At 29.2% G+C, this 27,538-nt stretch overlaps 1 protein-coding gene across 1 annotated transcript in view; it reads left to right on the forward strand.

Annotated features, from left to right (window-relative positions):
• Nucleotides 1-27,538, forward strand: part of LOC100198864 (TBC1 domain family member 15) — a 158,659-nt gene that overhangs the window by 126,107 nt on the left and 5,014 nt on the right. The window contains exons 11-13 of the mRNA XM_065813453.1: nucleotides 9,516-9,716; nucleotides 9,822-9,919; nucleotides 23,811-23,927. Coding sequence (XP_065669525.1) covers nucleotides 9,516-9,716; nucleotides 9,822-9,919; nucleotides 23,811-23,927 — 416 coding nt within the window. The remainder of the gene's footprint in view (nucleotides 1-9,515; nucleotides 9,717-9,821; nucleotides 9,920-23,810; nucleotides 23,928-27,538) is intronic.

The raw sequence follows: 27,538 nt of genomic DNA on the forward strand, positions 1-27,538 counted from the left end.
ATGGAACAGCTTATGCTGATTTAGATATGGTAGCGCTTATAAATAATGGTCTTATGCATTTATTTGCTCGAATAACATACCAATTAGCAAACCAAGAGATAGAAGCTGTTTATTATCCAGGTCAAGCAACTACAATGTTAGGAATGCTTAATTATTCAAATGACTTTCAATTGGCACAAGGATTAAATCAATTGTGGTGTAAAGATACTGCATCAATAGCAGTAGCTAGTGATAACACAGGATTTTCAATGAGACAACAATACATAATTCAAAAACCAACTACAAACGGAACATTTTCCTTTTGCGTACCTTTAAGACACATTTTTGGATTCTGTGATGATTACAACAAAGTTATTTATGGGCTTAAACATACAATAACTCTTGTAAGACAAAGTGATAATAATGCAATTTTTAGGCTTGCTGCTGCAGCTGCAGGAAAAGTTAATCTTAATAAAGTATCATTGTTTATGCCAAGTGTGATCCCATCAAGTGAAGAAGAGAAAATACTTAAGGGTGAAATTGAAAGAAAAGTGAAAATTCCATTAAGTTTTAGAATGCGTCAGTGTGATACTACAACTGTTCAACAATCTACTACATTTGGTTGGCAATTGACTGTAAAGACATCTCCTGATACTCCAAGATACGTTATTGTCGCATTTCAAACAAATAGAGCTAACGGCGACCAAACTGTCAATGCTTCATTATTTGATCATTGTGACTTGAAAAGTATGTACATTATACTTAATAATAGTACTTGCCAATATCCTGCTTCTAATTATTATTGCTCATTTCCAAATCAGCAATTTTCAAGAATTTATAGAGATGCATCTATGTTTAAAGAAAGATTTTATGGAATGAATGAAATGATTGCAAACAGCAATATAACTCCTTCTGACTATAAAGAATTATTCCCAATCTTTGTTTTTGATATTAGCAAACAATCAGAAACATTAAAATCAGCGACAATACAACTACAAATTAAAGCATCGTTTAATACAACTGTACCAGCAAATACTCAAGTATATGCTATTGTATTATCTGATAAGATGATAAAACTTGAATCAAATGGTAATAAATTTTATGTTAAATAAATTTTTTGAAAATTAAATTTTTTTAAAAATTGTTTAAAATTTTTTTCTTTCTATAATAGAAATGTATTACACAAAGAAAAGTTTAAAAAGTTTATTAGAAGAAAATAACATTTCAAAAACATCTGACAATATCGCTACATTGATAATGATTGCAATGGAGAATGGGTTATTAGATAAAGAATCTATTATGGCTGAAGTGAAAGAAGTAACTGAGAAAAGATCAGTTGGAAGACCTAGAATACATCCAGTAAAAGAAGTAATTCTTATGGATCCAAACAAAGTAGGTATTTCAGACCCATGCAAAGTAACTGTGAAAAGATCAGTTGGAAGACCTAGAATACATCCAGTAAAAGAAGAGAAAAAAGAAATAGATCCAAAATATGAAAGATTAAAAACAATTAAGAAAAAACCAGTCACTATTAAATTAACAAACATGGAAACAGGAGAAGAAATAGTATATAAATCCTTATATATCGCAATGCGTGAAACTGGCCATGGATATAAATATCTTGAAATGCGTGATGGTAAGATTGATAATGGTTATAAGATTGAAATATCAAATTCTGAAAAATTAAAAAAATAAAATCTTGCCATATAAAAAATGGGTCTAAAATACATACTTCGCACGGATCCAAAGATGGATCTACTTCGCATGGATACAGAGTATCCTTTTGATAAGCCTGTTCCAGATATATCATCAACAATTTTAGCTCAGTCACCTTTTGTATATAGAACATTGACAATTACAAAAGACCAAGAGATTGCAAAATATCAAAATATTACTTATTATTGTAGAATACGAGTATGGGGATGCATTTAAATTTCATATGAAACTTTACATATGAAATATTGACAAGAAAATAATTTTTGAAAAATTATTTAAAGAAAATGAAAATTAAAAAAAATTATCTTGATATATAAAAATGGAAAATAAAACGGTGAAAGAATTAAAACAAATCGCTAAAGAGCGAGGAGTTAAATATTATTATAATATGCGAAAAAGCCATCTCATAAGAGAGATATCAAACACACAGATAAGAACAGAGTATCTACTTGATGAGCCTGTTCCAGATATATCATCAACAATTTTAGCTCCGTCACCTTTTCAGCCTATTACACAAATTGGAAAAGAAAGAAATAAAAAGATTAAAGAACTTGCAGATTGGGCTGTGTCATATGCTCCAGAACCAAATAAGAAGGTTGTGCATAAAAAATTTGATGAATTAAAATCTACAGTTTCAAATTTGTATCGAAAATATGGAATTAGAAATCCGATAGAATTTAAATTATCACAATCAGCTGTTAAGAATGTAACAAATCAGTTTTCAGTTAAAAGATTAAAAGGATATGATGCTATATATTTCATGAATGCTGCTAAAAAAAGTGCAATTAAAATACTAACCGAAAATAGAAAATCAAAGGTTTATATAGTCATTACTTGTGAAATGGAGCGTGCTGATATTTAAACAGGAGAAACTATAATCACATCTGCTCCATTTAGAACAAGTAATCAAGTTGTATTAGAAACAACAGATTTAGACGAGTTTTATAAAACATCAAAGCAGAAAATTTTAGAATCCTTATCATCTTTTCAACAGTTAGGATCAGGTTGGAGATTTGTTTCTGTTGAAAAGATGGATATCAGTTTTATTGAGTATAATCCTATTAAAGCTAAATCATGCATTCCACTTGATAAAAATTTAGCAACTAAAAAAGCAATAATATAATGAATGAAGATAATCAATATTTTAAGTGGTGCATCACAAGACCATTAAATCCAACAGATAATAATCCTCAAAGAGTAGATAAAGAGCTTAAAGATCAAGCTGAAAAAATAAACTGGGATAAAATAGAATTTCCAGTATCATTAAATCAAATCACACAATTTGAGAAGAACAATAAAGATATCAGTGTCAATGTATATGGTTATGAAAATTCAGAAGTTCATATTTTGCATGTATCAAAGAATAATGATCGGAAACATTTAATAGATTTACTATTAATCTCAAATGGAGAAACGAATCATTACTGTTTAATAAAAAATTTAAGCAGATTACTTTCATCACAAACATCTAGACAAAATAGTAAAGTGTATTATTGTAGAAATTGTTTGTTAGGATTTAATTCTGAAGAATCTTTATCTAATCATAAATTGTTTTGTGAAACACATAATTCAGTACGTATCGAACTTCCACCACCAAATTCAACAATGCAATTGACTAATCACAATAAATCAATGAGAGTTCCATTTGTAGTATATGCTGACTTTGAAAGTATTATCAAACAAATTGACACTTGTGAACCCAATTCGAATGAATCTTATACTAAACAATATCAAAAACATATTCCAAGTTCATTCTGTTATTATATTAAATGTTTTGATGAAAGTTTTTATCAAAGCAGTCCAGTCACATTTACTGCAAGTAGTGAAACAGATGATGTTGCACAAATTTTTGTTGATAGTTTACAAGAAGATATTAAGAAAATTTGTGATATGATTAAATTTCCCAAAAAGATGATATTTACTCCTAAAAGCAAGCATGATTTAAATGCAGCAATATTATGTAACATTTGTGGAGAAGAACTTGGAAAAGATAAAGTACATGACCATTGCCATATTACTGGAAATTATAGAGGTGCTGCTCATCAAAATTGTAATTTAAATTATAAAATTCCAAAATTCTTTCCATTACTATTTCACAATTTATCTGGTTATGATTCTCACTTGTTTATAAAGAAATTATCAGGAGGGAAATTGAGTTGCATACCAAACAATGAAGAAAAGTATATCAGCTTTTCTAAAGAAATTAAAGTCGATGAGTATATTAAAGAAGGTAAGAAATTTGAAGTTAAACGTAAACTTCGTTTCTTAGATAGTTATAGATTTATGCCTTCAAGTTTAGATGCTTTATCAAAGAATTTAGCAAAAGCCCAGTGCAAAAATATCGGAAAATTATATTCAAAGAAAAAATTAGATTTATTACTAAAAAAAAGCGTATATCCATATGATTGGGTAGACTCTGTTGATAAATTTAATGAGACACAATTACCACCAAAAGAATTATTCTTTTCAAAATTGAACGATGAAGATATTAGTGATGGTGATTACTCACATGCACAAACTGTATGGAATGAGTTTAATTGCAAAACATTTAGAGATTATCACAACTTGTACAATGTTTCAGATGTTCTTTTACTAACTGAGGTCTCTGAAAATTTTAGAGATGTTTGTATGAATTGTTATAAATTAGATCCTGCTTGGTATTATACATCACCAGGATTAGCTTGGGATGCAACATTGAAAAAAACAAAAGTAAAATTAGAACTGCTGAGCGATTACAATATGATCCTAATGATAAAGAAAGGAATAAGAGGTTGAATCAGTATGATATCGAATAGATTAGGAACTTCTAATAATAAGTACATGGATGATGCATATGACAAAAGCAAAGAATCAACATTCATCCAATATCTAGACGCTAATAATCTATATGGATGGGCAATGAGTAAACCACTTCCAACACATGGTTTTAAATGGATGGATGAAGATGAAATAGAAAATTGGAAATCAATTACATGCATACCAGAGGTAGATTTAGATTACCCTGAACATCTACATGATGAACATAATGATTATCCACTTGCACCTGAAAGATTAAATATTGATAAAGTTGAAAAATTAGTCCCCAACTTGAATAATAAGAAAAAGTATATAGTACATTATGAAAATCTAAAACTATATGAAAGATTAGGATTAAAGATTACTAAAATTCATAGGGGAATAAAATTTGAAGAAATAGCATGGCTCAATGAATACATCAAACTAAATACAAATCTTAGAACTAAAGCAACAAATGATTTTGAAAAAGACTTTTTTAAACTCATGAACAACTCAGTATTTGGAAAAACAATGAAGAACATTAAGAACAGAGTTGATATTAGATTAGTAACAGACAGAAATGAAGCTATTAAATTAGCATCAAAACCAAACTTTGATAGTAGAACAATGTTTGATGAAAACTTAATAGCAATACATATGAAAAGAACAAAATTAAAATATGCTAAACCAATTTACTTAGGAATGTGTATATTAGATTTGAGCAAAACTCTAATGTATGAATTTCATTATGATTACATAAAGAAAAACTATGCTGATCGAGCAAAACTATTATTCACAGATACAGATTCTTTAGCATACCAAATTAAAACAGAAGACTTTTATTACGATATTTCTAAAGATATTGAAAGAAAATTTGATACAAGTGAGTTTAACCCAAATCACCCAGCAATTAATAATGTAGAATTTAAAGTTGGTCTTAATAAAAAAGTAATTGGAATGTTTAAAGATGAGACTGGAGGAGCACAAATTGAAGAATTTGTAGGACTCAGATCAAAGTTGTATTCGTACAAAGTACACCGTAAAGATAACAAAAAATGTAAAGGAGTAAAGAAAAATGTTGTTAAAAAGTATATAACACATGAAGATTACAAAGATTGTTTATTAAATAAAAGAGATCATATTAGAAAAATGAATGTAATAAGATCATATTCACATGAAATTTACACAGAAGAGATCAATAAAATAGCATTAAGCGCAGAAGACAATAAAAGAGTTATTTTAGAAGATGGAATACATACATTAGCATATGGACACTACAAACTAAAAGTAAGACAATAGGTATAGGACAAAGAGCCTAGGGGTAGGGGTAGGGGAGCCCAAAGGGTAGGGGGTAGGGGAGCCCAAAAATTATTTTTTTAGAAAAAAAATAATTTATAAATAAAAATGGAAAATAACATTTATAAACTTGTCAATGTTGAAGGAATAATTCTACCCAATGAACCACTAACAAATTTTCAATTGATCAAAGCAGCAAAAGTATTACAAATAAAACATTTTAGAGGTGTATTTGTAAGAGATCAATTACCAAAAAATGAACAAAGAAAAGAATGTGGAATATTAAATACAGGAGATTCAAGTACGCAAGGATTTCACTGGATTTGCTGGTACAAAGATAGAGATAAAAAACTAAGTTTTGATTCTTATGGACTACCACCGCCTGTTGAAATTGTTAATTATTTATTATAACAGTGAAAGAGTTCAATTTGGAAATACCTCATTCTGTGGACACTTGTGTTTATATGTTTTATGAAGCTTTATATGCTTTATGAAGCTGAACGGCAGTTATTATTTCAGATTGTTGAATACTACAGAAAGCTGATGACCATTGCTTTAAAGAAAAACTTTAAAGCAGAATAGCAAGTGATCATTCATTACTGTTGTAAAAACTTTAATTACACATTGTATAACACACTTATTAAATATGTTGTAACATTTATATTCAATCAAACTTATGAGATAAGAATGTTTACTGTTTTCTCACCATTTATTTTACAATTTTGAATCTCTTGAGCAGTCACTAAAACACATTATTTAAGCTTACAATTTTTAACTTATTTTCCTGACCACAAACTAGAGGGTAATCAAATTAGAGGGTAGCCCAATTAAAATTCAAAAATTTTTTATTTTATATACTATTTTGAAATGATCTAATATATATGTATATATATATATATATATATATATATATATATATATATATATATATATATATATATATATATATATATATATATATATATATATATATATATATATATACAGTCATGGACAAAAGTTTGCGACCACTGCAATTTTTTACAAAAACACTCAAAATTTAGAAAAACAAGTAGTAAATTATAAATCAGTACATATATTTCGAATGTTTATTTACACTATACAGGTTAAACAGCATGTCTATTCATATTTTAGTATTTACAATGAAATCCTTTATTTTTGAGAATATTTTCAATACGTCCTGCGTAATCTCCTGTACCCACACGCGTTTAATCCAGTTGATGAGGTCATCTTCAGAACTTGGGCTATGTGCAGCAATCTTCTGCTTCATTACAGTCCAAACATTCTCAATAATATTGAGATCTGGACTGTTGCCTGGCCAAGAGTGATGCCATGTATTGGTACAAATGGTGGCAGCTTATCCATCAGTATACTCAAGTAAACAACACCATTGAGCGTTGTATTTTTAGGCATAATCCAAATGCTGACACGACCGCTACCAGAGACTGCTTCCCAAACCATAACTTTTGGAGCCTGTTTGACTGTTGGTATAACGTACTTTGGATTATGCCTCTGATTTGGTGGGCGTCTGACATGTCTACAAAATGAGTAGAATTGTGTGAATGTTGTCTCATCTGAAAACATCACTTGTTTCCACTGGGTTGGTGTCCACTGCCTGTACTTCTGACAAAACGCTATGCGATCGCGAATATTCTTTGGTGAAAGCTTCGGCTTTCGTGCTGGTCAGTAAGATTTCAAGCCTGCATCAAATCTGTCAAAGTCTGCGTATTGTCCAACTGTTTGGTTTCTTGGATGGTGATCCAGGCAGTTTGCCTCTAATGGCACTTGAGGATGCTCTTGGTGATTTTTTTGCTGCCTTTATTATAACATTATCCATACAGTGCTTGTAACCTTTGGGCGCCCAGCGCGTGAACGGGATTTAAAACTTTTCAGCTCTTGATTTCTCTTTACAGTAGCTACAACAGTAGAATGTGAAATACCAAGCTTTTTGGCTATCTGTCTTATAGAAATGTTCTCTTTGTACAAAATAACGACCTGAGCTTGCTTTTCAGATGTCAGTTCTTTACCGCGTACCATTTTAACTAGTACTCCTTTAAATAAGGTCTCCGTAATATAAAATGTTCCAAAATATTTCAGTTATATCTGAAAACAAACATGTAAACATCAATTTTAGACTCTAATTGACAATTAGCACAAATTGGTACAAAATTGTAGCACTAAAGTAGCCCAAAAGCAATTCAGAGTGGAATACATTAAAAAATATGCGAAAATCGCAGTGGTCACAAACTTTTGTCCATGATCGCATACATACATATATATATATATATATACATATATATATATATATATATATATATATATATATATATATATATATATATATATATATATATATATATATATATATATATATATATATATATATGTTTGAAGACATATGTCCTTAAAGTTGAGATCCGGTGCCAAAACCAAGGGCTTTGGGGTCATGTAAAGTATCTAAGGCAGAAAAGGGGGAGGAGGGATCTGCCAAAAGTGCTCAATGAAGTAGTGAAGGGGTATGATTAACTTTAAAATACACATGCTCTAATTTACATATTTTTTATTTTATAAAATTTTTTCTCAATTATTTTATAAAATTTTTTCCAAAACCAAGGGCTTTGGGGTCATGTAAAGTATCTAAGGCAGAAAAGGGGGAGGAGGGATCTGCCAAAAGTGCTCAATGAAGTAGTTAAGGGGTATGATTAACTTTAAAATACACATGCTCTAATTTACATATTTTTTATTTTATAAAATTTTTTCTCAATTAAAACTTTATTAATTATAAAAAAAGGGAGGGGTACATCAAAAGTGTAAGTACTTTTTAGGTGGAGAGGGACTTAAAAGTATGCATGGCAACAAGGGAGAGGAGGTCAAATTTCTACATTTTTGGTGTGCATACTTTATCGACAACCCCTATTAGGTTTACAAACATTTTTATCATTTAAAGTTTAATATTTTGTTATTTAATGACAAAAAGATATATTTTTATTAATAACAAATTTTTCTTAAACATTGAATGGTTCACTGTAGAGATGTGACTTCATTTTTATGGCTGTCTAAAAGTTGTGACATTAAACTTTTTTGTAGAAAAATAAAGGGTGCTAAAATATACTATTCAGACTATTGAGTAGTTATATTATAAATATTTAAAAATATTAATCATAAATATTTCATAATCAACAATGATGTAAAGCAAGAATTTAGTAGTTATATATTAGAAAATGATGAATCATGGATATAGTTTCTGTTTTTATACGATTCTTAATAAAAGATTTAAATAAATTAAAAAATAATAATAGTTGAAATAATTTTTAACTATTATTATTTATAATAATAATTTAAAATAATTTTCTTCTAATTGAGATTAAAGTAGCCTCCTTAACTGTAGTGGCCTTGGGGAGGTGAATGAAAATCATTTTTAAAAAAAATGTCACTCTTCATAATTTCTTACTAGTTGGCCAAGTTATAGTTATGTCCTCTTAGGGTATACTTGGGTTTGATATTTGAATGTTTTTGCAGAATGAAAAAGTCAGCAATTTCGAGTTAATGCTTAAATTGAAATTTTGAATTGCTCTATGTGGTCTTTATTTTTTCAGCGTTCTTCAAATGTTGTTAGGCCAAGCTGTTGGAGCTGATCTTTATAGGACAAGTATGATACTTGTTCTATAAAGATCATATTGTATATACTTTCATATATATATATTATACATACTATATTTACTTTTATGAATTGCTTTATATTATTTTAGGCTATGTACAAGGAATGAGTGATTTACTTTCTCCTATCCTTCAACTCATGGAAGATGAAGTTGATTCATTTTGGTGCTTTGTTGGTTTGATGGAAATTGAACAAGCTAATTTTGAAATGACACAAGTTTTAATGAAAACCCAGCTTGAAAAACTTGCAAGTTTAATAGAGTATTTGTACCCTAAGTTTTTTAGTTATTTAAGTAAGTCTTCTAAATGTTTTGTTTTTACTGAAGTGCATGTTGAGATATTTTATATGTGCTTGTTAAGATAAATTTGGTCAGTTTCTGTTTTATGAACATTTTTAGAATGTCATGACTCAGATAACTTGTACTTTTGTTTTCGCTGGATTCTTATCACCTTTAAAAGAGATTTCAACAACAATGATCTAATGGTTTTGTGGGAGGTATATTGTTGTTCATTCTCAATTTTTACAATTTTTGTAATGTTGAAAATTTTATTTAAATATTTTATTTGAGGTTTGTTAAAGCAATTGTTGTTAAAATAAAATAAAATTGTTGTTAAAAATAAAATTAAAAAATGTTAAAGTTATAAACTAATTAAAAACAGAAATTACAGAAGTATAAATCAAATAATAAAAAATCAGCAAAATTATCAATTAATAAAAAGCAGAAATAAAAAAAACCAATCTAGTTTTTTTTTTTTTAAGTCATCATCAAATAAGTACTTGGTAATTTTGTTTTATCATTTTGTTTTTATTAATCAGTTATTTAATTGGGTATTAATCAGTTGTTTTATCAGGTATCAATATGGTACAAGGTTATAGTGTTGGTAACAGAAAAAATACAGTACAAGGTTATAGTGTTAGTAACAGAAAAAATACAGTACAAGGTTATAGTGTTGGTAACAGAAAAAATAAATATTTTTCAAAAGTTTCATTCTGAGTCTTAAAAAAATTTAAAAGTTGACCTCCTGTTGTCTTGATATGCAAATGGCATATTACTTACAAAAACACAGATGAAAGTTATTGAAAATCTGTTACTGCAGCTGTTTATCTTTTTTTTTAGCTTTGTGCTGTATTGATATATTAATTTGCCCATCCCCGCAAATGTTTCTGTGGAATTTCTAAAAGAATTGTGAAAAATGCTAAAAAAAGTAACATACTCACGTTTAAGCAACTGCTAAGCAACAAAGGTTTCTAGTTGGAGTATCACATAATTTCCTAGCATATCTGTGACTAAATCCTTAAACTTTTTTTTTAATTAAACACATTTAAATTTAATATACTTTTGAAAAAAAATTTATCTAAATTTAAATTTTTAATTTTTAGAATCATACATTATTCATACTACTTTTAAAACTGTAAAAACATCTGGTTGAAGCAGGAATCATATATCTATGATAGAGATTTATTACAGCAATAAAAAAAAGATTTCTTTTTGTTTGTTTTTTTTTGTTTTATTTATTCTTTTTTGAAAAATTACTAACCTTTTTCAACTTTTAAAGAAGTTCAAATAAACTTAATCAGACTGTTTGGTTACACAATGCTTAATAAAATATTGTAAAACAAAAAACTTTTGCAAGTTGTGTGATCATGTCTTCTTTTGTATTTCCAATAGATTTTTATGATTTATGCATTATCGAGAAGTTTTAAGACCCTAAAAAATTAATGGTTATGCAATTTACAAAAAGCATGACTGGTAATGAATGGGTAAGGTCACTTCTAAAGAGAAATAAACAACTAAGCATCTGAGTTGCAAACAGTATTAATTAGAAAAAAGATAAAGGCTACTCTTATTAATAATTTTTTTTGATAACTTAACTGGTTAGCTGGTACAACTCTATCAAATGTTTAGAATTATCATTCAACTAATTTAATTGGAAGTAAATATCCTAAAGAGTAATTTGTTTAACTATGTCTTCAACATCTTACAAAATAGATTCAACATAGACAACTTTGAAAGAAAATAGGCTAGAATGAGCAGGACTTATCTGCTTAAAGAGCGGGTAGTTTCATTGCAGCAGTTTTTCAAAAGTTGTTATTGCATAACGACAGAAAGAAAAAAGTGTTTCATCAATAGATGTTACACAGAGTTGTTACCCAGAAAGTAATCTTTTGAAAATCGTAACTTATGAGAATTGAGAAATATGAGGTAAGTTTCTGGGAGCTCATTTGAAAGATAATGATTACACAAGTTTTTTTAATATTTCATTAATTTTGTTCGAGTGGAATCAATGAAATGAAATTTAGGCATTAGTTATTTTTGACAAAAAATTTCTGTATGTTATAATGAGTTTAGCTGGAAGTAATTTATTAGATGTATTTATACAAAAGAAAATTTAAAAGTTAATTTTGTGAGGTTTGATTATCAAGAGTAATTAGAATCATTTGCCATCATAAAGAATCATTAGTTCTGCAAAGAAGGACACAATGTAAAGGGTGATTATTTTAATAATATTTGTAATTATTTTGATTGCAACATTATAACACAGTTGTTGAAATTTATCAATTTTTATGTTGAAATGAATTTACTCAAAACATTATACTGATTTGAAAACATAAATTTGAAATATTTTCTTTGTAAAATAGAAGTGCTTAGAGCATTTATGGTTGAAATTAATTCTTCAGAAGTAAGAAATTTCACCCTCAGTCTATTTTGTGTGAAAAAAAAGACTAATGGTGTTATTCCTCAAAATCTTTTAGCTTTAATAAGAAAATAATATATTTATTGTCTTTGTTTTTATATAATTGTTCTTTGCATAACTTCTTGAGATCTATGAGGTTCTCTTGATTATGATAAATTGGAAATCCTTGAAAAACACTCTGAATAAATGTCCGATATGAAATTTTGTTGGATTTCCAAGTTTACTGATAAGTTGTTTAAATTTTAAATCCTTCAATTTATCCTGTGTATAAATTTTGATGCTAGAGTAACAACCGCTAATAGGTTAGAGTTAAAATTAAACAAGATTTTATTAACCTGTTATTATGCATATACATATATGAAATATGTATCTATAATTTTAAGTAGTAAAGTTGTATTCCAGTCTCTTCTAAAGCTTTCAATGCTTTTGTGATCTTAACTAATCCATGAAGTTCAAATAAAGATTTTGAAGGCATTGTGTGATCACAAAGTTTATAGCATTAATAAGGAGAAGCCACTTTCTATTTTAGTAAATAAAAAGCTATAAAACTTGTAAATAGTGAAAGCTGGTTTTTCTTCGGTTTAATGATTAAGATTTAATGATTAAGAAAAAGATAAAAACCAAAAAAGAAGAAAATATTACATAAAAATAAAAGGTAAAACTTTTGTTCTGGGCATATTACTTTTTTCACTGTCACTAAACTTTGTTGGTCTTCTAGAACAAGGCATAACAACAATGTCACCTGCCTTGTCCCAGATTTTTTTTTTATATGCAGTGTTCAGAAACACCTACAAGCTTTCCTATTGCAGGATTGCTATGGTTTTTGGTTTGACCAGTTTAACAACTTATCATTTGATGCTCTCTGCACCGCACTCTGCACTTTTTTAACTTACTACAATTATTTTGTACAAGAATTGAGAAGTGTTTAACTATCAATACATATCAACACTCTTTCTAGTGTCTTAGTATTCTCCTAATGAATGATTATTTTTTCCAGAAGGAAAAAATACTCATTATGATGACACAGTATTATATTTCATTCCCTAAATTTTTCAACAAATTTAGAAGAAAACAAGTTGATTGTAAATCTTATAAAAATGAAAAACTAAAGTTATGCTTTTTGTTGATACAAAATATTAAAATCTTTTAAAACAAACAAAAATGTGTAAAAAAAAATGGAAAATCTCAGACCAAATTAAAATTATCTTGATATCTTATTTGAAAATAATAAAAGTATTCATACAAACATTATTACATTCAAAAGTGTATTATGTTTTTCTTTACTATTTAATTGTAAAGTAAAAACATCATAAATATAATTGTGTGCGCATAAATCTTTTTATTTTGACTTTAGACAAGCAATGTCATGAATTTAATATTCTGTTTGTTACGTTCAACTGACTAAGGCATATCAATTTTTAACGCTTAATATATTTTTAATATAAACCAGCAATATTTATACACAACTGGCAATTATCCGTAACTAAAATGCATTATTTAAGTATTCCCTTGATACCAAGATTGCTGTAAGAAAAACCCATTCAAAATACCGTGAAAAAAGATGTCATCGCGTGACATATATTAATTTACAAATATTCGTACTAAATACTAAAAGTTTATAACACACTCCCCTATTTGTAGATAAAATATCTAAAAATTATCATCAAAATATGCATCAAGGGGTGTTATATGTATAAGTTCTTCAGCTTTTGATTTTGCTTTTTGTTCCGGGCTTTGCTTTGTAGTTATTTGCTCTTGTGATGTAGTATTGCTCCTTTTAGAGTCGTCTATGTTTTCTTCAGTCTCGTTAGAAGTTGATGATTTTCTTGTAATGATCTTAAGTACTCGCTCGTCCATCTTTTCCAGGCTAAGTTCTTGCATTTTGTGATATACTTCGCTGCTCATGTCGTCGTATTGTTGTTAAACTCTTGATCATTGTCCTCTTCCATATTTTCAAAAGGGATAGTAATACTTTTACCTTGTAGAATTATGTTTGGTGTTAAAATTGCAAGTTGAATATTGTTTTCAATGTATCCTAATGGCCGCTTATTCAACGTATTCTCAATATCAATCAAAACCTCTTTAAGTTGTTTGAAAGTTAGGCGAAGTCTTCCAGTTGCTTTTTGTAACGATCGTTTCATCAAACCCACCATTCTTTCAAAGAAGCCTCCCACCATGGACTTTTTGCTACGTATTATGTTCATTTTACTTAGGCACTCGTTTATCTGTGAATCCTTTTGTATTCGACGGATCCACTTGCGATTGTCATTGAGTATCCATTGTAATGCCACCCAACTATTGAGCCAACCATAAATCTTAATAATTGGGTGTCTTTCAGTGCCAGTTTAACATTTGTTAAGGTATTAGCTACCATGTGTCCAGAAATTAATTTAAGTCTTGGACTAGATAAAATTTGTTTGAAAATGCGTAATTTAGCAGTAAGTATTCCTTGAGTGACTTGTTACCTTGATGTATTATTACATATATTGCACTGCAGCAGCCATCTTTACTTGCATCACCAAATCCATGGATTTCAATCTTTTTTATCATATGATTGAAAACAGTAATACTTCTTGGTATTGGTGTTAGATCTGGTGAAGTAATTTTTCAAAGCAGCCAGTTCTCTGCTAATTCTGGTGAAATTGGTTTGTCCCATTAATATTGTAAATCACATATTTATTGATAAATTAGTTTTGCTGTTAGCGTTATTGGGGAAATTACACTAAGTGGATCGAAAACTTTAGCCAAACTTCCTAATATTCCTCTTTTGGTTAAACAGTCTGTTTTGTGAGAAGGCCTGCAATCCACAATTAAAGTGTCATCTCTTTTGTCCCATAACAAACTAAGAGTTTTTGAATAACGTTGATGGTTATATATCATATTCCATATCAATCCCTCCAGTGATTATGTCATCAAGGTTTATGCTCTTGTTGATTAATTGAATTTCTTTCTTTTGATGCGGGAAATGCTTTTCATATGTCAATAAATGATTGCTCCCCAAGTATAAAGGGAGTAGATGTACATCCAAATGGGATTCTAGTGAACCACAGAGTTATAACTTTTTTACTTTCTAAGTCAGATATCCAATAGAAACAGATTTCACGATCTTTGGTATTAACCCTTATTTGTAGAAAGGCTTATTTAATATCTCCAGTTAGACAAACAGGTTGCAATCTGTTTTGCAAAATAATATTAATTAGTAAAGGTTGTAATGGAGAACCAATATGCAAACAATTGTTGAGTGAGGATGATCCATGCTCTTTAGCAGAAGCATCAAACACAATCCTTAGCTTAGTTGATTCGGAAATTTATCACCGCTCGATGAGGCATATAGAGTATCTTCTTTCCAGTTGGTTTGATTGGTGCATACTCAATAATTCCATCCTTGAGTTGTTCTTAAATAATATCATTGTATTTGATAAAATCATTTGGTTTTTTTTTCAGCTTTCTTAGTAAATTGTGTAACCTGAAGATGCTCCCTTCTGAAGAAGATGCTAAAATTGTACAGTGTTCTTTCCATGGTAATCCAGCATTATAAAAACCAGTTGAATCTTGTTGTAGTTATTCTTTAAACTCTTCATATATTTCGTTTTGATTCCTTCGCTTTGGTCTTTCAGACCAAGTACATCTAAGCTGTATAGTACTTTGTAGCAATTAGGGTTTAGACAAAAACCGACTTTTTGAAAAACCGGTTTTCCAATTCCAAATTCCCCAAAAAACCGGTTTTCGAATTTTTCAAAAAAAATTGAATAACGAGATTTATTTCACTCATTGTATAATTATTATATTTATTTCACTTATCGTAATTTTTTCTAAGAAAATAAGATTTTAAAAAAACATAATATGTCCACTGAACGGTGGCTAAGTCTTGTTCTAATTTTGGACACAAAATTGCCTGCAATTGAAAATACGCATTCACTAGGTACTGACCTCGATTTTATAGTTTTAAGTGCATCAAATAATAAATCTTAGTTTTTGGTTCTTTTATGTGTTGCCTCAAATAATGAAAACTCAGCCCTCAGTGTTTTTGGGTTAGTGATGTTTTCTGCAGGCTCTTCAAGAAACTTTTTAATTGAATTTTCCATAACCTCTTTTTAAAAAGCTTTACTCTGATGATTAGTTTTTTCGATTTCCTCTTGATCTGAAGCGGTGTTTATAATAGAATTTTGAAATATTGTAGACAATAACCTTTCAGACAATTTAATAATGTCGGTTTTTGAAGCTAAAGGAAGTATACTAGATTTTTTTGCTGGACCAGAAATGTTTTCCGGATTTTGCAAAAAAAGTAAAAGAGATGCTAATTCAACTTGTCTTCTTTCTTGAATTCTTTCTTCTAAAGGCTTTAATAGATTCAAACTTATTTTAGACTTTATATTTTTCAGTTCATTTAATAGAAATGAAAATATACCTTCACTAGTTAATAAAGTGGCATCTCGTCGCTCTAAGCCTTCTATTGCTAGACGAATGGGTTCCAAGACTTTATGAAGTTCCAAAAGTGTAGGATATTGAGCTTCATTCCACATATAAGATGAACCAAGATCATTCAATGCTAAAACTACACATTCTTTTACTGCTAAAAAATCTTCCAACCATTTCCTCTATACTATTCCACCTTGTTTTGCAGTCAAGAATTAAATTTAACTCTTTTCCTTTTTTTAATTTTATATAATTTTGAAGAATGGTATTTCTTACTGGAGATTTTCAAAAAAATTTACAAATTTTTCTAATTTGTGAAACGGAATGTTTGCAATTGTCAGACAAAATAGGAATAGAATGCTCTTGGTTACAAATATAAGAAAAAGGTTCTTCATATTCGTCATATTTGTCTTCATCTTCATCATCTGATTCCTCACTTGAACCATTTACTTCGGATTCAGCTTCAACCATTTCTCTATGTTTATATAATACATCAGTAACTGCTAGGTGGATTGCATGTGAATAGTATAGTTGATTGATTATACATGATAATTTGTTAAATTTTATCATAACAGCAGCACCATCATTTGTTGCAGCAACAATGTCAGTTTCTAGATTCAAATTGAATATTTTAAGTCTTCCAGATATTAATTCCAATGTTGTCTGAGCATCACAAGAACCAGCTATTGGAGCTAATCCTAAATTAAAATCTTCTGCTAAGTGATGTACATTAATGTTTAAATATCTATGATTTTTTTTTTACTTTTCCACTCGTCTAAAGTTATAGAAAAAATTTTTTCACTCATTTTATTGAATCTAATTCTGTAATAGTTTCAAGTTTTGCTTCGTCATAAAATGCATGAATAAGGTCCATTACTCTAGAGTTTTTTTTTGGTAATGAATATCCTCGTTGTTGAAGAGACTCTCGTATGAATGAGCTTTTCGTATTGCTATTTATAGTAAACCCATCCATTGCAGCAAGTTTTGATAAGATTTCTTGTAAGCTACTCTTTTTTACTTGCATAAAGTTTAAAATATTAGTTTTTTCTTTTAAAAAAAATGAAGGACCAGTATCTTCTTTGCTGAACGTTTCTGCTTTATTTTCAATATCAATTTTATGAACTGATTTTAAGTGATTACGTAGATTACTTGTTGATGAACCTTTGCAACTCAACATTTTATTACAATATTTGCAGATTGCTTTTTCTATCCCTGACCTTTTAAAACTATTCCAAACTTCTGACTTATTCATTTTTTTTTATTATCTGGAAATTAAATTAAATTATTGAATAAATATTTTTGAAACAAAAATGCCTTACCTTTTTTAATTGTAACTTTAAATAATATTACCACGTTGATAAGAGCTTAAGCTCATATCATAATTATATTACCATAACATAACAAAATACTTAACAAACTAATCAAGGGAAACTATTTACTTATAAATTATAATATAAAACATACTTGATTTTTATAAGTAACAAATTTGATTTTACAAGTAACAAATTCCAAAAATCTAATTTGCAAAATAAAAAAACTTAGTATAGTATACACATAAAAATAAATACTACAACATTATATTTAAATAGATATAAATATCATAGTAGTATTATGTATACTATTAATATATAAACGATTTAAATTAGTTATTTATAAATACATAAACACAATATAATATCTTACACGTAAATACATTTTAAAAATGAATAATAAATCCTAATTATTTGAGAAGCATATGCATTTTTCGGGAAGCCATTTTGGAAAAACTTTCTAAAAATTTGTGTCAACATTGCGTGTATTTTCAGTCAAACAACTGTTTCTATTGGGTAATTATTACGTAATATTTTACAAAAATTATAAGGGATAAATTTGAAGAAGTGTGTTAAAAAAAATGAAACAGATTACACAAATAACGTAACAAAATGCTATTGTATAATAACAATATATAATAAAAATGGTAAAAAATAGAAAACCGGTTTTCAAATGTGTCAAGTTTATTTGAAAAACCGGTTTTTTAAAACCGGTTTTGAAAAACCGCCAAACCCTAGTAGCAATCATTGGTTGACATAGTAAAGTATAAGCAGTCCGAAGTACTTTGTCCTGGACCCATAGTCGTCCAACCAAATATTTTTTTCTTTTGCAATAGCTTCTCCATTGTTTCCAGTCCTAAAGCCTTTTAACTTGATTCTTGCAATATCCCCAGCACCAATAATAAGATGAATTTTATGATCATCATAGTTATCTTCATTGTCAAAATGTAATCCGTCTAAGTGTTTTTACTTTTTTTTTAAGACGGATATCATTGGATTTTGTAGCACTGTAAGCACAGTTCACTCCAACTTGTAAAGTTTTGTATCAAGACTGCTCTGTCCATTCTTCGAGTGTAGCACTGTGTTGAACAATGGAAGATTTTGGTGGACTGAGCTAGTCATTGTTTCAATGTTTTTTGCTTCACACTTGTTTGGCTCTAATTTTAGATACTTAATTAGCATAGGTGAAGCGTAAGAACTATCAGCTCTAGTGTCTAAGAGTGCTTTCACATTTTATTCACCAACCTTCACAGCAATTGTCGGATGAATAGTTTTTCCTTTGTACCCAACCATAAGGATGCCTTTTTTTGATTCATTTTTATTAACATCAACGCATATAGATGAATGATGCCTTCTTTTGCAATGATAGCAAGAACGGTTACTTCGGCAGCTCAATACTGCATGATTTGTTGAAGTGCAGTTAAAACAACGATGGTTTTCTTTAAGAAATTGTTTTCTTTGCTGAGTTGATTGGATTTTTGTACATTCGTGACTTCATTGATTTTGTGAACTGCAATAAATACACTCTATAATAATAAGTACACAATTTTCATTATGTTGTGAACTGCAATAAGTACACTACAATAAGTGCACAATTTTTATTATGTTGTGAACTGCAATAAGTACACTCTATAATAATAAGTACACAATTTTCATTATGTTGAAAATTCCATTTGATGTTTGTGCTTCCAATTAACGTGAGGTTTTGTAGTTTCGTTTTCTTTTCTGATAATCTTACTTGGTCATCTAATAGATAATTCTGGATTTTATAGTGTATAGTCACATAGAGTTTTGATCAGCTGTTCAAAACCCCACTCCTGCCATTTTGGATCAATTTGAGTAATATCCGCTTTAACAGAGCCAAGTTTGTCAAGAGTTTCACATACCAGTATTTCTGCTGTTTCCAATTTGTTTAATGTATAATGAGTTCACACTGACGTTTAATTTTCTGCAAAACTGATGTACCCACATTGGTATTTTTTATGAAGGGAAGATCCATAATATCATGACTAGGGTTTCTCAACCGGGATCCCGTTTTCCCGAGATCCCGGAGGTAAAAAACCATCCCATTATCCCGTGATTTCGATGAAATTTCCCGGGAATCCCGGTAATTATTTTATACATATTTTAAACATTTGTAAAGATATTAAAAATATTATTACTCAAAGTTTGAGTACTATTTACTTCCTTTTCCTTTTTGTAATGAATTTCTATAAAAATTAGGAAGATATATTATAGGGCAATTAAATCATCAATATTTTGCAGTTTTGGTTTGTGTCTAAGATTGATAAAATAATATTATTGAAATAGATTTGATTTACTTATTTAAGTTTTATATGTTGTAACTTACAGCGTATAAAGCTTAAATAAACAAACCAAATCAATTTATAAATCAAATTCAATAATAATATTTAATCTATCTTAGACACAAACCAAAACTGCAAAAAATTGATGACTAATCTTTTAAATAATCACAATTGCAAGAAATTACAATGAATAAAGGGTAGTCCTTGATATGTTAAATATAAAATAACCACAGACAAGTTACAAATACGTGCAAAAAAAGTAATTAGTTATGCATAAAAGTTGTTAAAAGAAAGTAATTAGTTACGCATAAAAGAAAAATAATAATTAGTTACGCATAAAAATGTGCGGCCATGGCGCAGTGGTTAGTGAGCTTCCTGGTTAAATGCACATCCGCTGTGCTCTGTGACAAGACTGTTAGGTCTTCTTGGGGCACCTAAATAACAATTTAAAAAAAAAAAAAAGTTGGTAGTTAGTAAGTAAAGTAATTAGTTACGTTAAGAAAGAAGTTAGTATGTAAAAAGTGAAATAAGTGAAAGACCAAGTAAGTGAAGTTTAAAATATATGTTTAGTAATTACAACTAATTTAAAATAATTTATGTAAATCTACTATTAGCACACTATTTCAGGATTTAATTGTAGGTAATATTGTTTTATATTTATATAAAATTTTAATCTATCTAATTAATAGGATAATAAATATACCGCATTATGTCAAGTGGATCTAAGGCATGGCAAAATTTTACAAAAAAAAAAAACACAGAATCTACCACTTGTAATATATGTAAAACAACAATAATATGTAAAGAATTTTCAACAAGTGGTCGAAATTGAAGTCACGAAAAAAAGTCCAAACGAAGACATAAATTTTGAAGTTAGAAATGCTCAACCTAAAATTACATCATTTATAAAAAATGAATCTATGGAAGATTTTGTTTCAAAATTGGCGGCTGTAGATGGCTTTTCTACTACTGCAAAATCTGAATTTATAAGAAAATCTTTATCTGATTAAGGAATGATATTGCCAAAAAACCCTTCACATGTAATGATTTTGGTAAAAAGTCAATACCATCTAGCAAAACAAGGAGTGGTTATGGAAATGACTATGCAAATTCAAGGTGGCTCAAGATTCTCCATGGACAAATACACATCTTTTAAAAATTATTGATATTTAAATTTAAATGTGCATTCATTAACTTGGCTTTGGAACTTGGGCATGATTTGAGTAGTTGGGTGGCTTCCAGCTGAAAAAATTATTGATATGGTTGAAAATAATTTATCCGAATTTAGTTTATCTACAAAGAAGGATATAATTTCTAGTGTAACTGGCGGTGCATCAATTATAAAAAAATATGGAAGATTATGTGAGATGGAACTTAACTTTGTTATGCACATGGGCTATATTTAGCAGTTTGTGATAATCTCTACAAAAAACAGTGATTTCAAATTCATCGGGCAGTGAATGTAATGCATCAAACAGTCAGAATTCTGATAAAAATAATAGTGAAGATGACGAATCTGAAGAAATTGATTTTGCAACTTCAGTGGATTTACAGTCCAGCCAAAACAACAATTTATTAAATTTACGAAATGTTGAGATCACTGACGAATTATTAGGCCGCATAAGTATTGCACAAACAATTCAAAAGGTCCGGAGAGTTGTACGAATGTTTCGTAAATCACTACTCAAAAATAAAATTTTACAAAAATACATAAAAATTACATACAATAAAGAACTCAAGTTAATACTGGATGTAAAGACAAGGTAAATTAGTCTTTGTTCAATGTTGGAGCAATTTATTGCATTAAAAACATGTATATTAAAAGCATTGATAGATTTTAAACACAACAATATTAACAATATTTCGGAGGATAAATGTTTAGTGGTGCAGACTGTAGTAAGGGTGTTACAACCAATTAAATTGGGAATTGAAAGACTTGGCCAAGGCAACTCATCCCTACTTGATGCAGAGGGTGTATTAGTGTTTATAATAGATGTTTTACGCAAAAAAAAAATTGTTTTTTGGTTAAAATGCTGCAGTGTGTGCATCATAGAATTATTGAAAGACGGAATAAAAATTTAGTTGGCTTGCTAAAATATTTAAATAATCCATCAAAATATAAACAAGAATCGTACATAGATTTTGTATTATTATTGCCTTCCAAATCAGTCCTTCAAGCTACGGCTAAAAAATTATTTTCTAAGCTATTTGTTGAGGATATAGATGGTGGTGGAAATTCCACTGAAATTGAAGAACTAGAATGCAGTAATGATGGGACTGAAACATTATTTATGGCCGAATCAATTTTGAAGACAACACCTGAATTAACACTTCATCAAAAATTGGATGCTGCCATTACCAACGTTAGTTGAATTGAGAGTCCAGAAGATGTATTATATGGCGTTAAAAATATTACAAAAGAAATGGATATTTTTGATGCAACGAAAAAGCATATAAATAATTTAGAAAATTTGTATAATGCTCTATTAACTATCCCACCGACATCAATCAATTCAGAAAGACCTTTTTTGGCGGCAGGTCTTTTTGTTACGAAAATTTGGTCATTGTTAAGTGATAGCGCTATTGACAATTTATGTTTTTTAAAAAATTAAATGGGTGTTTTTTTTGTATTTGTTTGAATTTACACATTTCCCCCACCTAATTGGATAAATTCTTGCTTGTTACCTAATCCCGGGACTTCCCCGAATCCCAGGAAATTAATCATTTTGTCCCGGAATCCCGAGAATTAGATTTTTACGGGAAATGAGAAACCCTAATCATGTCCGTGTTGACCAATAATTTCAGAAGTGATTCCATATTTTTGGTTCAACACAATTTTGGCTTTTTCATAACCACTTGCATTAAAAGGAAGTCCATCAATTTCTTCTTTTGGAATGCTTGATAAGAGTTTGCATAGGTATGATAACTTTGTTACAGGAGCATAGTTTGTGTTGTCAATTTCAATACAATTGCTAAAATAGAAAAATGTCCACAAAGACTTGTTTCCATACACAAAAAAAAATGTCAATTAAAACTTGCCTCATTGTTGATCAACTTGCATGAGACCGCGAATGACATCAACAACAACGACAATCAGTGACGCCAGAACGAGGCAAACAAACCTACGAGTATGATTGACAACAGCATGTGAAACAGCGCCTGACAGATTTAGCTGAACAGCGGCAGAGGCGATTGCAAAATGATCAAGATTGACATCAACATTTTTGACAAATTCAAATTTACCGCCAAATTGGCTCTTTACAGCCAAGTGGTAGCAACATGCGTCAATATGCAAAATTTTATATTCTCGATTTGACGGTGGCAGCAGATGAATTTAACATTTTACATATGAATTAAGCACGATTTTAGTTATGATTTTTACAGGAATCATATGAAAATCAGTTTTTACAACTTAACAACAGTTTTTACAACTATAAACTTCCTATACAAATATTGTAAATAAAGAAATAAATATTAATTTAAATTTGCAACCTTATGAATAAGTTCAGTTAACAGTTCTAAGTTTAAACCAATTGTATTATCACAGATTTTTTCACACAAACTTTAATCATTAATGGTTTTTATTAATTTTGAAAAAATCTTTGAAAAAATTTCTTGTGATTGGTCAAACTAAAAGTTCAATTAAAATTTTTTAAAGGCATTGTGGTGTCAGTCCATTACTCCTCACTTTAAGTTGTTTATCTGTTTGGCAATTCTTGAGCGAGAAAAAGATATAATGATGAAAAATAATTACAATTTCAACGAAATATTAAGGGTATGTGTTTTACATAACTTTTTTTTATAAAAATAAAGATTATTTTGCATACTACACAAACACACACGCGCGCACACACATGCACGTATACACACACATATATATTAACTATAGATATTTCTAAAATATATACTTATATATAATATACATATGTATGTATGAAAATTTTGCTTTAAACTCTGATGTTGCATATTGTTGCTTTTTTGTTATTTCAGTAATTGTGTACTATTTATGCAAATTACAAATCAAAAATATTTAGGGTTGAACATTTTTTGTCTTTTATAGTTTCCTATCTATTGTTACTTGATAAAAAGTTTATTATAGGTTTTTAAATTTAGCATTCAAAAAGGAAAAGCTTTAAAACAAATGAAAAACTTTGGTATCTTATAATATTTATAAAAGCAATGCGTTAAACATTCTAGTTTTTGAGTTCTTGATTTTACATTTTTTGTTATACGGCGAGGATCTAAAAGTGAAAAACGAGTTCACATTTTTACAAATTACAAAATCTTTATATACCTGTTTCTTTGATAGTTTTTTAAAATAATTACCAAAAACAGCTTTAGTAAGTTTAAAAAATTAACATTTTTAAGTTTAAACTTATTTAAGTTCATTTCATTTAAATATTAAATGTTTATATCGGTCACATTGTGTGATTCATATAAACATTTTGAAGATAAAATATATGATGCATATTTACAAATTTATATAGGGTAGGGTGGGGCAAGATGCCCCTCTTAACAAACTTTAGCGTATATAACAAATACTTTTACATTTTCTAGTAATTTTTCTTTTTAATATCATAGTTTACTTATAAGGGAAGACATTGGTAAGACAAAATAACTACTTTATTACTGGTGATAAACTTAAAGTTAAATAAAGTTAAAAAAACTAATAATTGTGCAAGGAGACATCTTGCCCCAGCCGTGGGGCAAGATGCTCCAAGAAGTGCATTTTGCCCCAAACCTTTAAAACAGTTGTTAAAAATAACTATCAGTTAAAATTAAAGCTAATAATAGTTCTTTATAAAAACTCTTTACATTTTATTAAAATAACTGAAGTATAAACACTGCAATTATTCTATGCAATTGTCTTGAAGATAAATAACTTTTTTTAATTTATATCACTAACATAAATGTTCAAATAACATATACATGATTATGATTCACAGTTGTAGCATAAGTCTGAATCATCTGGACCACATGAAAAATGGTACCAAGATGTATATTTAGTACATTGTGTCCAATCATCAAATGGTGGCACATTGTATGGACAAGAGCATATGGTGCATAGAGTTGTACCAGTGATAAAACTTTCAGAGGCAGAAGCCATATCTTTCTTCCTTTTCATTTGTTTCTTTATTCCAATAGGTCTTTCTGCTTTATGATTTTTAGGCTTCTTCACCTTTTTTGTCTTCAAATTTATTGATTTCATTTTTTGCTTGATCACCTTATTAAGTGCAGCTTTTTCTTTACGCAATATGACTGTTTTTTGCTTTTTTTATATATTGTTTTCATGCTCTTCTAGTCGCTTCTTGAAAGGTGAAGAAGTAAGGTTTTCAGCTGACTCTGTCTTTCTCTTTCATTGTCTTAAAACAGGAATTTCGGGACGCAGAGAAATCTTTTCCAAAATTTTTAAGGGAGACTTAAGGCCAAGATACTCATCAACAATTGGAAAAACTGCATCATCAACAGCCTTCAATTTTGCAGCAGTAGTTGTTATGCTCATGACATTTGCCAACTGTATAGGTGCAACAAGAGGCAAGTTAGGCAATTCACTAGATTGCTAACAGATTTTCAATGGCTCAGCTTCATTAGTGAGCAAAGCTGCATCAAAGGCTTCATCATTAAAAATAATGTCATTTATTGGGTATAAACCAGAGCATCTAAACCCATTGATTGCTTTGTCAATGTTTGCAGTAAAGTTGTAGGCAGTTGCAAAAATACCTGCCATGTCAAAAATGAAATTCTACGCCAGTTGCTTGCTGCTGTGGTCAATGGTTTAAAAAATATACGATCTAAAGGTTGCATCTTGTGTGTACAATGAGGTGGAAGAGTTATGAAATGGATCCCATTGTCACGACAAAAGTTAATGGCCTCAAGTGTTTTGTGACTGTGTTGACCATCAAGTACAATTAGTTGCTCATTAGTTTTAGATGCATGAGTCACAGCAACAAAATGTGTTAACCATTCAATGAATAAAGATGAATCAGTCCATCCACTGGAGCTAACTCTAATAATTGAGCCTGAAGGTGCACCAACAGCCAGCCTATCAGTCATTCGCTTATGGGGAAATATAAATAAGGGTGGGACATAAATGCCACTTGCCCTCATTGCACACACAACTGTCACAGTAGCACCTCCTTCTCTACTAGTTATTTTTGAAACTTGTTTTTTGCCTTTCGTTGCAATTATTTTTCCTGGCTTATGGACATTTGTGATTCCAGTTTCATCCATATTCCAGAGCTGTTTGGCTAAAAACTTATATTCCTCAAATAATGACTTGTATACTGAAAAAAACTGATTTACTTTTGGTTTATTGAAGCCAATGGCTCTGCTTATACTGGTGGCTTGTGGAGTTCGAATAGAAAGTTGTGGATTGCAAGACATGAATCCTCGCAGCCAATTCACTCCTGCCATTTTTTACTCTTTGTTAAAAGGATTATTGATTCCCATTTGTTTAGCAAAATCATATGCTAGGCGACGCACATCTATTGTTGTCAAGCCAAATAATGCTGTTTCCATAATCTGAACTTGTCTAACAATCTTTAATTCAAATTCTTGACTAAAAACAGGAAATTTTCCACCCAGAGACAAACCATCAGCTACTTTTACTTTTCCATCTCGATGACATTGTAATGTTTTTTTATTAATACTAAATTCTGATGCAACATTCTTTAGACTGCAGCCCATCTTTATTACATCTAATGCTGACTTTATTCTATCATTTGTTGCACCTCTCTGTGTTTTTCGCACATAATTTCTCACCATTATTTGTAATAATTAAAGATGTATCTAAAGAAATATTAAAACCTTAAAATTTTAATTATATAAACATACAAACACTTACACAGTATTATATAATTATTTAATACATTATTATTTTATACATTACTTAACATCTATAAATTAACTCTCTTTGAGTTAAATAAGAACTTACTAAAGTTACATGTACATACAAAATTACTCAAGATTATTAACAATAACACAATGTTGCATGCTAAACACAGCTCCTTTTAGTAAAAATTGTATTACGCGCATGTAATAATATATGAAGTTGTATTAATACAACTTCATTCAGCTGAATGCGATGCATATTTGTAAAAGTTTTACAAATATGCATTGAATTGCAGCAATAGCATGTGATAAAGCTATTTATAAATATGTACAATAGTTATCAACATATAAACCAACATATAAACATTGTCAATAACTAAATTAGTAAACGTTTTTATGTTCTAAACACACTTTAAAAATGGTAGAAATTCCGTAAAACCACGACGCAAGAAGCCTTTTGAGGGCATCTTACCCCACGTAACCGAGGACATCTTGCCTCATCTGTAGTGAGTGCAAGTTTAATACAAATAAAATTAATTTTATTGCTCAGTTATA

Source organism: Hydra vulgaris, chromosome 12 (genome assembly GCF_038396675.1).
Source record: "Hydra vulgaris chromosome 12, alternate assembly HydraT2T_AEP".
In the NCBI taxonomy this organism is placed as follows: domain Eukaryota; kingdom Metazoa; phylum Cnidaria; class Hydrozoa; order Anthoathecata; family Hydridae; genus Hydra; species Hydra vulgaris.